This window comes from Nyctereutes procyonoides, unplaced genomic scaffold, assembly GCF_905146905.1.
Source record: "Nyctereutes procyonoides isolate TBG_1078 unplaced genomic scaffold, NYPRO_anot_genome, whole genome shotgun sequence".
Taxonomy (NCBI): Eukaryota; Metazoa; Chordata; class Mammalia; order Carnivora; family Canidae; genus Nyctereutes; species Nyctereutes procyonoides.
The window spans coordinates 67,008,921-67,025,060 of record NW_026575140.1 but is presented as its reverse complement, the minus strand read 5'-3'; the positions used below and the strand labels follow the sequence as shown (position 1 = coordinate 67,025,060).

Below are 16,140 nucleotides of genomic sequence, written 5' to 3'. Positions count from 1 at the left end.
GAAATAATGTAGACATTGAGTAAGGCAAATTAACCAAGCAAGTTCAGATACAGATTTGGGAATTACTAACTTATAAATGATGTGAAAAGCAGGTCAGTTTTGAGGATGTTTTAAGACCTGAGGTGATAAGGATCTGAACTAAGGCAGGAGTGGGATGAAAAGAGGATATAGAATGAAAAGATAGGTCTGAAGTACATTTAGGATTCTGAAAGTAGGTGACTGTGTGGAGGAAGTGTTAACATTTCCTAGGTAAGAGTTAGGGAAGTGAATTTCATAGTTGAATTATTAGATAAAAACTATCTCAGATAGAAGTTCCTTTTAAAGAGAGGTTTATTGACACATAATTGAGCAAAATTTAGGGAAATGACCTTTGATGTTTATTTTTTTATATTTTATTTAATTTGCCAACATATAGTATAACACCTCATCTCATCATGTACCCTCCTTAATGCCCATCACCCAGTTACCCCATCCCTCCACCGACCTCCCCTTCTGCAATGGTTTGTTTGTTTCCCAGAATTCGGAGTCTCTCATGATTTGTCTTTTTTTTTTTTTTTTTTGACTTGGTAAATTTTCAGGTTTATTGTAGCATATTAAGAAAGCAATTGATACTGTAGTTTTGTTTTTGTTTTTGTTTTTTTTATTTTTATTTATTTATGATAGTCACACACAGAGAGAGAGGGGCAGAGACACAGGCAGAGGGAGAAGCAGGCTCCATGCACCGGGAGCCCGACGTGGGATTCGATCTCGGGTCTCCAGGATCGCGCCCTGGGCCAAAGGCAGGCACCAAACCGCTGCGCCACCCAGGGATCCCGATACAAAATTGTGTATTGATTTAGTTGATGCTGGTATAATGGATGAATTTTCTTGGCAGAGATAGTATCAATGGAAGCTGATTTTCAAATAATAATTGAATATACCTCCCTGAAGGTTTTCAAATTGGAATAATATATCATTTTTTTCTGGACAACTAATAATGATTAAAAATGTTAAATCTTTTGGTTTGTTAGATGTTTTTTTGTTTTTTTTTGTTTTTTTTGGTTTGTTAGATGTTTTTAAGAACATTTACCCTAAAACAGTATAGCATGACGGTTTTCTTGGATTAGGATTCACTTCTTTTGCTTTACAGGGAGAAGATACAGTTCAACATTGGTCTCAAGGACAACTAAATTTCAGTAAAGGCCACCAACTTGCTGGTAAGTAATATGCAGACTGCTAGTATGTAGTCTGTGGCTGTTTAATACACCGTAGATAAACTACTCAGTATATTTTTACTGGGATTTTTAAACTTTCAAGAAGAAAATAATTTTCTTTAAAAAGTTATCTTTTAAAAAAATAAAAAAATAAAAAGTTATCTTTTTAGAGTTTACATTAGAATTTCCTTTGTCTTTGGCAGTGCAAAAAAAAAAAAAGGTTGAAAGTGTTCTTGAGTTCATCTCTTTAGAACTTGAATCTATATCTTCCACTTTACTATCCCTCTGTCTCCTAGGCTGGGTGTAGAGGTTAACTGGACGCAGCCAGAGACAGCATTTAGGTCCTTAGCAGTTTTGATTCCCTGCTATGCATGGTCTCTGAGTAAATCAAAACTTTCGGTTGGTGATCAGTATGCATTGGAATATGTTGTTTGATATGTGTGCTATTTTAAATCACAGCTATAAATATTTTTAGAGAAGGTGAAATGATAGTAAAAGAACATTGAAGATTGGAGTAAGAGAATTCTGTTACTTTAATTTTTTTTAGAGAGCTTTGTGTTAAACTCAGTTTAAAGTCTTTTTTTATTCTATATAAATTACATTAAAATCAAGACATTATACAAAAGTAATAGATCCATTATGCTTTTTTTTCTTTAACTGAAGGTGACATCAGAATTCATAAAAGTCAATTTTTAAAGGTGACAAAAAGAGAAGGAAAATGCCGAAACCAGTAAGTGTATTTTACTTTTACCACTTCTTAATAAAATATCAGGAGCATTAAATTTCTTTTGGAACAAGGCAAAATGTTATGGTAGAGTCATTGGGAAGAAAAAGACACTGATAACTGCTGTTGCTTGTTCTTGATTAATGTAGCTTCAACAAAGTACTATGTAAGCCAGTAGAGAAGAGGTATAGCTTACATTGCAGTTAAGATGAAAATTCATGGGCTCTGGACCCAAACTGTCTCAGTCCATATCCTGGCTCTGCTGCTTACCCTCTGTGACTTCAGTTAGATTACTTTAGACTCTCCAATTCTTAATTTCTTCCTATAAAAAGTAGAGATGTAATTAGTTGCTTACTTAGAGGGGTTTGGTGAGAGTTAGAAGAACTCGGTACACATTCAGTGCTTAGTAAATAGTAACTTCTTGTTCGATGGGAGGAATTAATGAAAAGTTGGAAGGATCCATGCATTAATTTTCTCATAATTCTAGCTTTGATTCTAGTCCTACCAATGCTCGTATAGTTTTCTATTTTTTTTTTTAAATTTAAGGGTGTATATATGATTTTACTTAGTTTTATAATTATATAGTTCTTGACTGAGGTTTATTTTTCTTCTCTTGGCATAAATGTTTTTACTTCATCTAACAAAATTGGGATTTTTTTTTCAATATTTCTTTTGGCCAATTATCTTTTTAAGCAAATCATTGGTTAATAGCTATTGGAGGTTTCTGTCTGGCATGGATATCTCTTTGGAATTTCTTTAAAGACTCAACAGGTAGGTAACAAAGTATGAATTTGCATTGTTGGAAGGAGAGAAGAATAAGAAGAAATAAAAGGCATTAACATCAGATAGGAAGAAGTAAATTTTCCTGTTTGCAGATGACATGATTGTTTATGTAGAAAATCTTCAAGAATCTAGAAACAACTACTAGAACTATAACTGATTTAGTGAGATTGTTGGACCCAAGGTTATATTTTTTAAAATCCGTGACCTTTCTTATATACTAGTAGCAAAATTTGAAAAATAAAGTAAAAATGTCTATTTGTAACAGCATCAAAGACATAAAATACTTAGGAATAAATTTACAGAAGCTATATAAAATCTCTACACTGAAAACTTGTGAGAAATTCAAGACCTAAATATATGGGATAATATTCTGTAATGTTAATAGATATGTCTAGAAAATATTAAGGTGTCACTCCTACCCAAATGTAATGGTAGATTGAATGCAATTACTAGCAGTTTCTTTGGCTAACATTGATGAGCTGATTGTAAAATGTCTATAGAACTTCCAGAATTTATATGGCATAGCTAAAGCAATTTTTATAAAGAAGAAAGTTGGAAAACTCACACTTCTGGATTTTAAGACTTCTTTGTAAGCTAGAAGAATAAGACAATGTGGTATTGGTGAAAGGACAGCTAAAATAGAATTGGTGGAACAAAACTATAACCACACATATGCATTCATTAGATTTTTGACAAGATTTTCACACAATTCAATGGGGAAATAAAGTTCTTTCTAACAAATAGTGTTGGAACAAAGGGTTATCCGTAGAGAAGAACATGAATATTGACACTTATTTCACAATTTACACACAAAATTAACTTTAAGTGGAGCATAGAATAAATACAAAAGCCCAAAATATAAAATTGCTAGAAAACATAAGAAAACATTTGTGACACTGGGATAGGCAAAGTTTCTTAGATAACATATAGAAAGTTTGAACCATTAAAAAAAAAAACACATTGGATTTTATCAGAATTAAAAACTTTTGTTCTTGAAAGACAGCAATAAAAAAATGAAAAGATAAAACAGAATGGGAGAAAGTAATTGCAAGATAAAGTTCTTCTGGAACTCAGTAAGATAACCCAATTTTTAAAAAATGGGCAAAAACTTTTAACAGATACTTCAAAAAACGTATTAATAATTAGCAGACACATGAAAAGATCCTCTCTATCTTTCATTACAAAGAAACAAAACTACAGTGAGTTGCCATTTTATAGTCACCTTAAGGGCTAAAATTAAAAGATTGATAATATCAAGTGTTGGTAAGGATGAGAAGCAACCAGAACTGTTGATATTTCTGATAGGAACATGAAACTTTACACTTTGGAAAACTTACTATAATCAAGTGTAAAACATTTATTATTCCTTACAGTGAGGATTCAAAATTGTATATGCAGTTGGATATAAATTATATATTATTAACATAAAATTCTGGAAGAAAATATGTTAATAGTAATATACTTTTATCTTGTAAATTTCTTAGGTCAGGATATAATTAGCCCCCCCCTTACCTGCCCCTCTGCAAAAGAGAAAAGAGTCTGATTTTTCAAAACAGAAAGCTTGGAGAAATTTGATTTCCATGTTTTGTTTGTTTACCATATTTTACACTGATCCTGTTGGCTCAGCTTCATACTTACTAGATATGTAATCTTGGTCAAGTTTTTAAGTTATAACGTAAAGGTGATTGTTTTTAAATTTTTTTAAAAATTTATTTATTTATGATAGTCAGAGAGAGAGAGAGAGAGAGAGAGAGAGAGAGAGGCAGAGACATAGGCAGAGGGAGAAGCAGGCTCCATGCACCGGGAACCCGATATGGGATTCGATCCCGGGTCTCCAGGATCGCGCCCTGAGCCAAAGGCAGGCGCCAAACCGCTGCGCCACTCAGGGATCCCTTTTTTTTTTTAATTTATTTATTTAACGTAAAGGTGATTTAATAATAAGTGCTTTGATTACCCTTAATATATCAGAGAATTATTGCTAGGAAGAAATGAAAAAGCTCTAAAAGTTGTATTATAGTGCTTTTTTATTAAACATTATAAGAAATATTTGTATTTTTATTTATGTTAATATTTAATAAGGTTATTGTATTTAAATGAATTACTATCTTAAGTTTCTCAGTTTTAATTTCTAATGTGGTAAATGTAGATAGATAAGCCACAAAAACTTTTGGGGATGCTTGGTAATTTTTTTTTTTTAAGATTTTATTTATTTATTCATGAGAGACACACAGAGGCAGAGACACAGGCAGAGGGAGAAGCAGGCTCCGTACAGGGAGCCCAATGTGGGACTCAATCCCGGGACTCCCAAGATCACGCCCTGGGCCAAAGGCAGGCGCTAAACTGCTGAGCCACCCAGGGATCCCCTATGCTTGGTAATTTTTAAGTGTGTAAAGAGATGGTGAGACCAAGAAGTTTGAGAACTTCTGGCCTAGAGGATTATTATTATTTCCATAGTTTAAGGTGTTACTGCTCTGTCTGGGTTTCAGCAACAAGAGAGGAAAAAGCAGAGAAGCATGCTTGCTATTTTATGCCGAGGTCCAAAAGTGGTCTGTATCTCTTCTGCTCTTGTTCTGTGGGTGAGAGCTTAGTCACAGAGCCATATCTAATTGCAAGAGGCCTTGGGAAATGTTCTCCTATAGCTCAGTAGTCATACATCCAGCTATAATTCTCTTAGTTTTGAAGATAATGAGAGGAGACTTTCCCTACCAGATAGCAAGACTTATTTAAAGATGTTGTAATTAAGACAGCGTGGATTTGACAGAACAGTTAATCAACCAGTGCAATAGAATAGCACAGATTCAGACTCTGTACCTTATAGATATTTGGTCTGTGACACAGTAGTCTTTAAGAAGCAAATTAACTACCAATATATATCACTTAGATATTTTAAATCTCCATATCATTATTGTTACAGGAATTAAAAAATGAAATTAGACCTCTATCTCAGAGCATAAGCAAAAATCACTGAAGACAGATTTTGAAAAATAGAACTATAGGATGAAATAGAACTTTGGGACACCTGGGTGGCTCAGCCGTTGTTTCTCTAATGGATAGATGAATAAAATCTTAAAAAAAAATAAATATAAGCACATTTTTATGAGTCCACAGTGGAGGAAGACTTCTTAAATTGGCCGAAAAAATTGATACTTGTATGTAAAATGTTGATAAATTCAACATTAAAATTAAGAATGTGTTTACTGTAAAGAAGGACATGTCCTAAAGTAGAATGCAAACTACCAACTGGGAGAAATACGATTTTTTTTGTGATTAAAAATAACAAAGGATTAATATGTAGAATACATAAAGACATTCTACATAGTAAAAAGAAAAAGACAGCCTAATAGATAAATAAGCAATAGATATTAACAGACATTTCTAAAGATGGGGAGACTAAGGGGTCAATAAACGTATTATGTTAGTTTTATATTATTCTATAACAAATTACCACAATTTAGTAGCTTAGAGCAATACCCGTTAATAACTCACAGTTTTGTAGGTTAGAAATATGGGATAATGTGGCTGGGTTCTCTGCTCAGGGTCACACCAGCCTGAAATCAAGGTTTACCCCAGCCACATTCTCAGCTGGAGCTCTGGGTTCTCTTTCAAGCTTATTCCTATTGGCAGAATTCGTTTTCTTGTAAAAATGATCCATCCTTCTTTACTGGAGGATGAAGTTCCCATTTTCTTACTAGCTATTGACCAGGAGTTACTCTTAGTTCCTAGAGGCTGGTGTCGGGTCCTTGTCCCATGGCCTCTCCAACTCAGTTGTGGAGAACCTCCTTTATGTCAAATTCCTGTCACACTTTGAGTTTCTCTGACTTCTTCAATCAGTCAGAGAAAATGCTTTGCTTTTAAAGGACTCCTATGAATAGCTTAGCTTTACTCACATAATCTTCCAGTTTTGCAGTCAACTGATTAGTAACTTTAAGTACATCTACAGGGATCCCTGGGTGGCGCAGCGGTTTGGCGCCTGCCTTTGGCCCAGGGCGCGATCCTGGAGACCCGGGATCGAGTCCCACATTGGGCTCCTGGTGCATGGAGCCTGCTTCTCCCTCTGCCTGTGTCTCTGCCTCTCTCTCTCTCTTTCTCTCTCTCTCTGTGACTATCATAAGTAAATAAAAATTAAAAAAAAAAAGTACATCTACAAAATGTAGCATCATCATGAGACTAACACCAGGAAATGGAGATCATGGAGTCCACCTTAGAATTCTGCATACTACGCATGCGAAAATATTGTTAGCCTCGTTAGGAATCAGATCTCCATAGTAAGACCATATTGAGATATATATCTATTGACAAAAAAATAGGTAAATTATCGTCCAGCAGTAATCGTATAGCAGTAAAAATGAGTGAATTGCAACTACTCACAGAAAAATCAATGAATCCTAGAAATAGTGAAAAAGGAAACTACAATGAAGTATAATTTTTGTTTAAACTTTTTATTGAAATAGAATATACATACTGAGAAGAACATATTGCATGTAGTTGATGAATTTTCTTTTTTTATATAATAAATTTATTTTTTATTGGTGTTCAATTTACCAACATACAGAATAACACCCAGTGCTCATCCCGTCAAGTGCCCCCCTCAATGCCCGTCACCCATTCACCCCCACCCCCCGCCCTCCTCCCCTTCCACCACCCCTAGTTCGTTTCCCAGAGTTAGGAGTCTTTATGTTCAGTCTCCCTTTCTGATATTTCCCACACATTTCTTCTCCCTTCCCTTCTATTCCCTTTCACTATTATTTAGATTCCCCAAATGAATGAGAACATACACTGTCCTTCTCCGATTGACTTCACTCAGCATAATACCCTCCAGTTCCATCCACGTTGAAGCAAATAGTGGGTATTTGTCGTTTCTAATGGCTGAGTAATATTCCATTGTATACATAAACCACATCTTCTTTATCCATCTTTCGATGGACACCGAGGCTCCTTCCACAGTTTGGCTATTGTGGACATTGCTGCTGTAAACATCGGGGTGCAGGTGTCCCGGCGTTTATTGCATCTGATGAATTTTCATAAAGTAAATATACTCATGTAACCATTGCCCACATCATGAAGGAAGACTTGCTTAGCCAGTACTGTACAACTTTAATACAGCTCAGAATCAAGAAAAACTAATTACTTTATGTAGAGATATCTACATTTGTAGTCAAACCATTCTTTTTAAAGAATGACAAATAGAAAATTCCGGTTAGTGCTTACCTGTGGGGGATTGGGGACAGAGAAATTCACAAGAAATACATTGGCATCTATAGAATTATTTGCCATTTCTAGTTAATAAGTTGAATAGTAGATTTATGGGTAAAGGAAAACTTTCTTTACTCAAAATTTCTGGTAATAGATGTTTAAGTTTTTCACATCAAACAATTCTCTACATCTAGGTAGACATCGGTTATGTATTTTTGCAGTTTAATTCATTCTGACACCAGCTACCCAGATTAGCACAGACAATATAGGTTAGGGGCTCAGTCCCAGAGGACTGCTGTCCGCTTCAGATGCCAATCACAAGTAGTGGGTCCCATGTTACCCACATTTCTCACTTGGCTACACATTGGAGATTCCGATGATCCCCTCCTCAGGTACTAGAATTCTCTGTAATAGCTCACACAACTCCAGGAAACACTTTTATTTATTGTTAGTGGTTAATATATAGGCTATTATAAGGATCTGAGTGAAAGATAAAGATGAAGAAGAGGTACATAGGTCAAGGTCCAGAAAGATCCTGAGCACAGGCGCTTCTGTCCTTGTAGAATTTGAGGTCCACCTTTCTCTTTGCATGTGGATGCATTCACCAACTTGGAAGCTGTCTGTGAATTCCTTTGTTTAGGCTTTTTTTTTTGAAGTTTCCATGATGAAGCATGAGGTATTAAATCATTGGCCATTGATGATTAACTCACGTCCCAGCCTCTCCTCCCTGGAGGTTGGAGTGGGTGGCTCTAATTACCTGGTTGATTCTTACCAGTCTCCATCCTGAAGGTGTATAAGGGTCCATGAGAGTCATTAGGAGTCATTTAGTGTAAATTCAGGGGCTTATAAATGATGGAATACTCCACTAACTTCTAGCATTCAGGAAACTCCAACGGTTTTAGGAGCTCTCGGCCAGGAAACAATGAAGACCAAATATATATTTATTATATCACTGTAGGTTTTTTGTTATTATGCTTTATTGTTTACATATGCTACATGTGTTATGTGTATGAATATTTCCTAATAGATATTATTATAAATCTATAAGATTTATTTGATTAGAAAAGGCATTTCAGAGAAAAGCTACATGTGCAGAGGTGTGGTTGTTAAGAATGAGTAAAAAAATGTAAGTCAGATTTAGAGTTCTCATAGTGTGAGTTAAAGTTAAATCAATTTGTACCACATGGTGGTGAATTCTAAGTGATGAAGATGCTATTCTGAAGTTAAAATTATTTTAGTTAAGGCATGTTAAGTTTTTGGTGAGATATCCAGCTAGGAATGTATTTATAGAAAAAATAATTTAAAATAGAGTCTAACAAATAAAGGTCAGTGGATGAGTACTTTTTATAAATTGAATAGTTTTGCAATTGGAATAAAATTGAGTATCTGAACTTGGTGTTGAAAAATGGAATAGTGGATACCATTCAAAGAATTTGGAGTTATGTCTCAGCGGAAAGACCTACTCTGCTGTTTGATATCCTTGTGCCCTTGGGGAAGTATTGAGAACCCTTCTAGTTTCTGTAGAAATGAACATATTTCCTAGTATTGTTTCAGGGCTTAAATGAGAACATGGAAAGCTAATGTTCTAGTGTCTAGTGTATTCCAAATATTCAATAAATGTTTTTAAAAGAGGACTTTGTAAGGTCTTTTTAAAATAGATTTAAGATTCCCTGTGATTAAAATCAAAGTTTATCATTTTAAAAAAGAAAATCTTAGGTATAATTATGTAGTAGCTCTTTATTGCCTGCATATTATGCTTTATTTTATAAATCATATAAAAATATTGCCTCATGTTTAATGCTTAACAAGTATATTCTTTTGATAGTGATTTTCCCTTCTGTTTTTATTGCAGATCAATGTAAGAGTAACCACCATGGATGCTGAGCTGGAATTTGCCATTCAGCCCAATACGACTGGCAAACAACTTTTTGACCAGGTATCATTTAACCACATGAAGACAACTTTTGACAACTTAGAGTGGAAGCTTTTACAACTTCTTTGTATGTTTTTCTGTAACTTGACTGGTATTGCAATAGTGTGGCACTTAGAATTTTTCATAGTACCTATTCAGTTAACTTGAACAGCTGTATAGATTGGAGAGATAGGACTTTTTAAAAAAATAATTATTAGTATTTCTTTAATATTAAGGAAAGCATTGTAATGAGAATTGAAAGGAATTAAAAGATACTGTACATGGTGGAATGGGTGGAGATCCTAGCCAGAGGGGATGGCAGGGGCAAAGGCCCAAGAATTACAGGCTGTAAGTAGGCACGTGACGGCAGTTTGGTGTCATAGGCTCGTGATAAGCTAACAAGGTTGTCATGTTAATGAATTTGGACTACTGGTCCTGTATTATTTTTCTCACTCTTGAGTACATATTTGAGTCATCTGTGACGCTTTAGGAAAAGAAAAAAAGGCAATGCTTGGTGACCACCTCCAGAGAGTCTGATTTAATTCTCTGGGGACTACTGGAAATCATTAGTATTTTATGTATTTATTTATTTAAGCTCCCCAGGTGATGCAGTATGTGTTGTAAGTGATGTTTTATTGAGAAGGGGAGGATGGAGATTGGTGCCCAGTGGCCAAGTAATTAGGAGTGTGACTTGATGATTATAAGGGGGGGAAGGTGTTGAGGGCATGAGACTCAAGAGAGGATGTTTACATGGACTTTTACATATGGGCAGGAGAGTAGTAGTCTGTGGTCAGACCTCCTTGACCTTGGAGAACAGAACAGGAGAGTTTCTAGCATACAGCAATAAGTAACCTAGTAGATATTTTGCTTTTATTAGGTGTCATTCTATCATATATTAATCTAAAATATGATACAAAATTTAAAAATTCCTAGGAAGTTGTTTCCTTTCTTGACAAAGTAGTATACTTAATCTTTCTGATTAGGTAACTGATGATCTTGAAAGTCCTGTTAAGGTCTTTTGTAACATGAAAGGTTTTTTGTAGAGTGAACAAATTCTTAAAATCACAAGCATCTACATATGCCGTACCTTATACATATTTTACATTGTGAACTCTGATCTACTTCTGTTGTTTCTTCTAAGCTTCCTGTTTGTAAATATATCATCAATCTTACTTGAATAAAAATATGAATGGAGTTAGCATTCGTTGTACTTCATAGCAAGTTGAAATGTTATTTATAGTGAGGGAAATGTTTGTGGTAGTCAGCTAATCAGCAAGTGGGCTTCTTTGGTATTGTATACTAAGAAATAAATTACTTGTTTTTTATTAAGTAGAATTACTTTAGATATCAGGAGAAAGGAAACCTCATTTATTATAGTGCAGGACTGAGTAGTAGTTTAAAAATGTGGGCTCTGAAGCCACACTGCCTGCAGTGGAGTCCCAGCTGTAGCGTTTGACTTGGGACAAATTACTCTCTGTGCCTTAAGGTTTCATTTGTGCAATTAGGGTGATGATAGCACTCTTCCCTTAGAAGGCTGTGGGAATTAAATGAGAATCCATGTTAATTCTGTATTTGATACACATACAAACACACTTCATAGTGTAAATGAAGTTCTAGGTTAAGGAGTATTATCTGTAATGTGCTCTCTCAGCAGTTAATTCTTAGAGTCACTGTTGTTTCCCCACAACTTCTCTTGAGCCCAAATATAAGGATATAAAAGCAGGCTTTACTTTGGGTATGGTGGTGATATGGAATACATTGGCAGATACGAAGGGTTCAGGGTTAGGCCAGGAATAGACTACTACCCTCTCAAATGAGGGTACGTAGCAACATGAGTCCATCAGTAGCAAAGCCCACTTCTGATTATGATGAGCTTGAGGCTAGCAGCTATGTGTAGGGGACTCTACTTGAGTGCTTGAGGTCCTTTGGTTTGCTCCCTGATTCTTCCTATACTATCATCCTCTTCCAGCTTCTACCTGTGGGATTAGAGTATCATACCCCGAAGAAGCATTCAACATGATCTGTTAGAATGTAAGGAAAAAATACTAAAATGTTTGCTTATATTTTTGTCTTTTTGAAGTTACTTTAAAAAGCTTTCATAATGCATTAGTATGAGTGTATGTGTATAATTTCTAGGTAAATATACATATATTGTAGTTAAGTGCCCAGGTTTTTTTTTTGTTTTTGTTTTTTACTTATGAAAGTATGTGATTGAAAGTTTCTGAGAATGCTTTGAGAAGTAGTAGGGAAGGTGCTGAAGAGATAGGGCTGAGCTGAGCTCACAGCTGAGCTCTTTTGTTCTTCTTGGTGTTTGATAGTCTCAAGTTAGGTAAGGTCCTATCCTTCATGCCCACAGTGGCAAATCCCACCTTTACTTAGGCATCAGAAATCACACAAAATCTAGAGGCAGAAACTGAGCCGAGCTACTTTGATACACTCCTGTCTTGACCTATGAAAATTCCCTACTCTGCCACTATGAGCTGGAATCCTTTCTGGGGCTCTTCTGTTGGGACAGCCTGTCTTTTGGCAAAGTTAAATTATTTGGGATCTTCTCTGTTATATTAAAGTTTTGGTTGTTTGGCATTGATCAGTTTTTGTATCACTCTGAGTCCTGATGATATCTCCTATCTTTATTTATTTTGGTGTGTGTAATTTCAGTGAAATTTTTTTAAGAGAAGGAAAGTAAACTGAAGGGTTTGGTATGCTCTCATGAAATCCAAAAGCCTGATATGTCTTTAGATTTTTTGCTTTTTTAAAGATTCATGAGAGATACAGACGCAGAGACATAGGCAGAGGGATAAGCAGGCTCCCTGTGGGGAGCCTGATGCAGCACTCGATCCCAGGACCCCGGGATCACAACCTGAGCCAAAGGCAGATAGATGCTCAACCACTTAGCCACCCAGGTGCCCCTGTTTTTATATTTTAAAAAAATAAGCCAAGAATATTTATCACTTTAAAACTAATGTTGAAGGGCACCTGGGTGGCTCAGTTGGTTAATGATCCAACTCTTGGTTTCAGCTCAGGTCATGATCTCAGAGTCGTGAGATGGAGCCCCATGTCTGGCTCCATGCTCAGCATGGAGTCTTCTGGAGATCCTCTCCCCTTCTTTCTCCCTCCCCCTCTGCTCCTCACCCTATTCGCAGATTTTCTCATTCTCTTTCTAAAATAGAGAAGATCTTATAAAGAAAAAAATTAATGTTGAATCTTTCTGTAAAACTTTTAAAATATTAATAAATTCTCACCTCTCTTGGCTCATTTGCCTCATTCTGTTTTAATAGAGATTTTTTTTTTTTTAATATGCTTTTGCAAGTGTTGGTGCATTCCTAGGTGGGTCCTCACTCACCACTTTAGCCATTCCAATGCTTTGAGCGTCTGGCACAGGCCAGTCATGCTTTGAGATGAATAAGGCAGTAATGTCTGTTCTTAGTTTTAAGCAGTGAAGGGAGGGTAAATAGATATACCAGTAATCATACAGTTCTTTATGATAATAGAGGGCCCCCTGCACCCCTTGATACCCATATAATAGAGTAAATGTTCCAGTAACCGTATAAATAAAATACTATGGAAACATCAAGTGATTAATTTTCTCTATATAGTAGGACAGCTTTATTCACAGAAGGCTTGTTAGTTGAGCTGGGCCTTGAGGAATAAATTATTCGCTGGGTGGTAAAAATACAGAAGAAACATTCTAGGCAGAAGAAAAATGTGAGCAGGGCTGTAGAAAGTACAGTTGGAGCATGTTCCAAGAATTGTTTGTTGCTCAATAAGGGAAGAACAGAATATCTGATGGTGAGTGAAGGGTAGTAGAAGTGGATATGAAATGACCAGTTGGATAACCTGGGGTATTGGCTTTTAAATGTCCTCAGAGACTCCTATCACCAAAATGATACTATGCTTTGCCTACTTAGTTGTGTAGTTGTAGGAATACATTGAAATAGGATAGTGGGATTATGATAGTTTTGTATCTATTTCCCATATTTCTTGTTAATCTATTGGGGTCATGATGGGAGATGAGAACAAATAAAAAAAAGTGGATCAAATAAGATTGAAATGAGACAAAATATAATATACAAAACCTGAATTTAGGTTTTAAGAAATGTTCTTGTTATTAGTATATTTCCGTTTAAGAAAGAACTCTAGCAAATAAATATACCTATAATGCCCATGTAGTTTTGTTTTTCTTTTGAAATATATTATTTACTTAGACTGTGAATGTTGAACTGAAATTGAACCTCTTTTTTTAAGGTGGTGAAAACAGTTGGTTTGCGTGAGGTGTGGTTTTTTGGACTGCAGTATGTGGACAGCAAAGGTTATTCTACATGGCTTAAACTAAATAAAAAGGTAAAATAGGTATAAAACTAAGCTAATAATTAAATTACTTTGAAATTACTGTGATCAGGAATTTGTACTAAAGAAGCTCAGAGTCTAATTTCAAGTCTCCTTTTACAATTAGAATTATCTCTGAGTTATTAAAGGTGTTATGTCGTTGAATTCAGTAAGTTACCATCAACTTATGTTTTAGAAAAAAGAAATGTTCACTTTACCTGTTTGAAAACTTAACACCTAATAAAGGTTTATTAGACGTAACTGATTACTGTTTTGACTTTGATTTGAATATCTATAGGAAAAGTTTTTCAAGGGAAATTTCAGTTTCGTTATAAGACAGGACCTATGAGTCATAGGTCAAGACATTTGTTAGCGCATAGAATCTTTTTTCTCACATACCTTTTTATAAGTTTAGAGTCTTGCACACTAGAGTCTTACTTATGGATTTAGAATCTTATTTGTGTTTCACATCCTACTTTCTTCAAAAGAGTTTGATGTGAACTTGCGATTTTTGTTGATTATGCTTGAAATCACTGTTCCAGGTGACACAGCAAGATGTTAAAAAAGAGAATCCTTTACAGTTCAAATTTAGAGCTAAATTCTTTCCTGAAGATGTTTCTGAGGAATTAATTCAAGAAATAACCCAGAGACTTTTCTTCTTGCAAGTTAAGGAAGCTATCTTAAATGATGAGATCTATTGTCCGCCAGAAACTGCAGTTCTTTTGGCTTCCTATGCTGTCCAAGCCAAATACGGAGATTATAATAAAGAGATTCATAAACCAGGCTACCTGGCTAATGATAGACTCCTACCCCAGCGGTAAGTGAAATATGTTTTTATGTTCATTGAAGAGTGACATTTCAGAAATTTGTAAATTATAAAATATTTTCTTAAGTTGCTAGCTGGATCAGAGAGAATATACTTTTAAAAGTCATGATCCAGTAGCTACATAGGTTTATATGTGGTGTACTCACCTAAACCTCCTGCCTCCTCTCCTCATTCCCACAGGATAAGCAGTAAATGGAAGTAGTGGTAATTTGGGCTTGGGGGAGGATGTGACTGCTGCTGCTTGGTAAAAATTCTCACACAGGCAGATAGGTGCCTCAGCAATACTTTGAGAATAATAAGCGCCAGACTATATCTCTTCTATACAATTAAGTTTCTAACTTTTTAAAATGTTTTTGTTTTGTTTTATGTTTATTTAAGTAATCCCTAAACCCTCTGTGGGGCCTGAATTCATAGCCCTGAAGATCAAGAGTCTCATATTCTGACTGAGCTAGCCAGGCACACCCTAAAGGGTGTTTTAAACTCATTTTCTAGACTCCCTAGTCTAGTGCTCTGCTCTCATATTCAGTATATGGCTGCTTCTATAATAGTCATTCTAAAATAGCATGGCATAGGAAAAAAATCATTAGGCAGAAGACCTAGAATTTGAGTATTAGTTCTATCCTTTACTATATGTGAACTTAGGTGCATAACCAGAAATCTCTGAGCCTCTGTATCTGAATATGTGAAATGGGAATAATAATCCTGCTCTGCCTATCTTATGGTTTATGATTATAGAACATGAACTAAATGTTTCACAGTTTTAACTAGGAAGTGTGGTACAAAAAATGCAGTGTCAAGTATTACTTTAAAATATCTCAGTTTATAAGAGTAGCATACTTGGAGATCTTTCTTTTAGAACTTGAAGAGAAGGTGTTACTGCGCTTAATCCAAATTCTGAATTTTAAAATCTCTTTAAATGCAAAATTGTGTATTATTCACCTAAAATTTCACTGTTGCACTACTTCCTTATAGTATTTAAACTCTTAGATGGTAGTTTCTTTTTCAGAAGTAATATGTATGAAGTAAGAAAACTACTTCATGTCTACTTTTATTTGTTTCCTTTGGTTGTAGCCATTAATGTTTGTTTTGTATTAATAAGTTGTATTGTGTTAATATATGCTTTATAAGATATCATTAGCCACAGTAGCCCTAATATTTGATTATTAAAAGTTATACTGTTGGG

General features: G+C 35.1%; 1 protein-coding gene across 5 annotated transcripts in view; it reads left to right on the top strand.

The window, feature by feature from the left end:
• The window catches only part of RDX (radixin), a 151,293-nt gene that overhangs the window by 81,275 nt on the left and 53,878 nt on the right, over positions 1-16,140 (top strand). For 4 of the 5 annotated variants that reach the window (XM_055304926.1, XM_055304925.1, XM_055304923.1 and 1 more), the window contains exons 2-6: positions 1,130-1,196; positions 1,857-1,923; positions 9,746-9,829; positions 14,051-14,146; positions 14,674-14,948. In XM_055304926.1, coding sequence (XP_055160901.1) covers positions 1,912-1,923; positions 9,746-9,829; positions 14,051-14,146; positions 14,674-14,948 — 467 coding nt within the window. In that variant the 5' untranslated portion in view covers positions 1,130-1,196; positions 1,857-1,911. Of the gene's footprint in view, positions 1-1,129; positions 1,197-1,856; positions 1,924-9,745; positions 9,830-14,050; positions 14,147-14,673; positions 14,949-16,140 lie in introns of those variants that run through there. The other variant, XM_055304927.1, reaches the window with a different exon arrangement.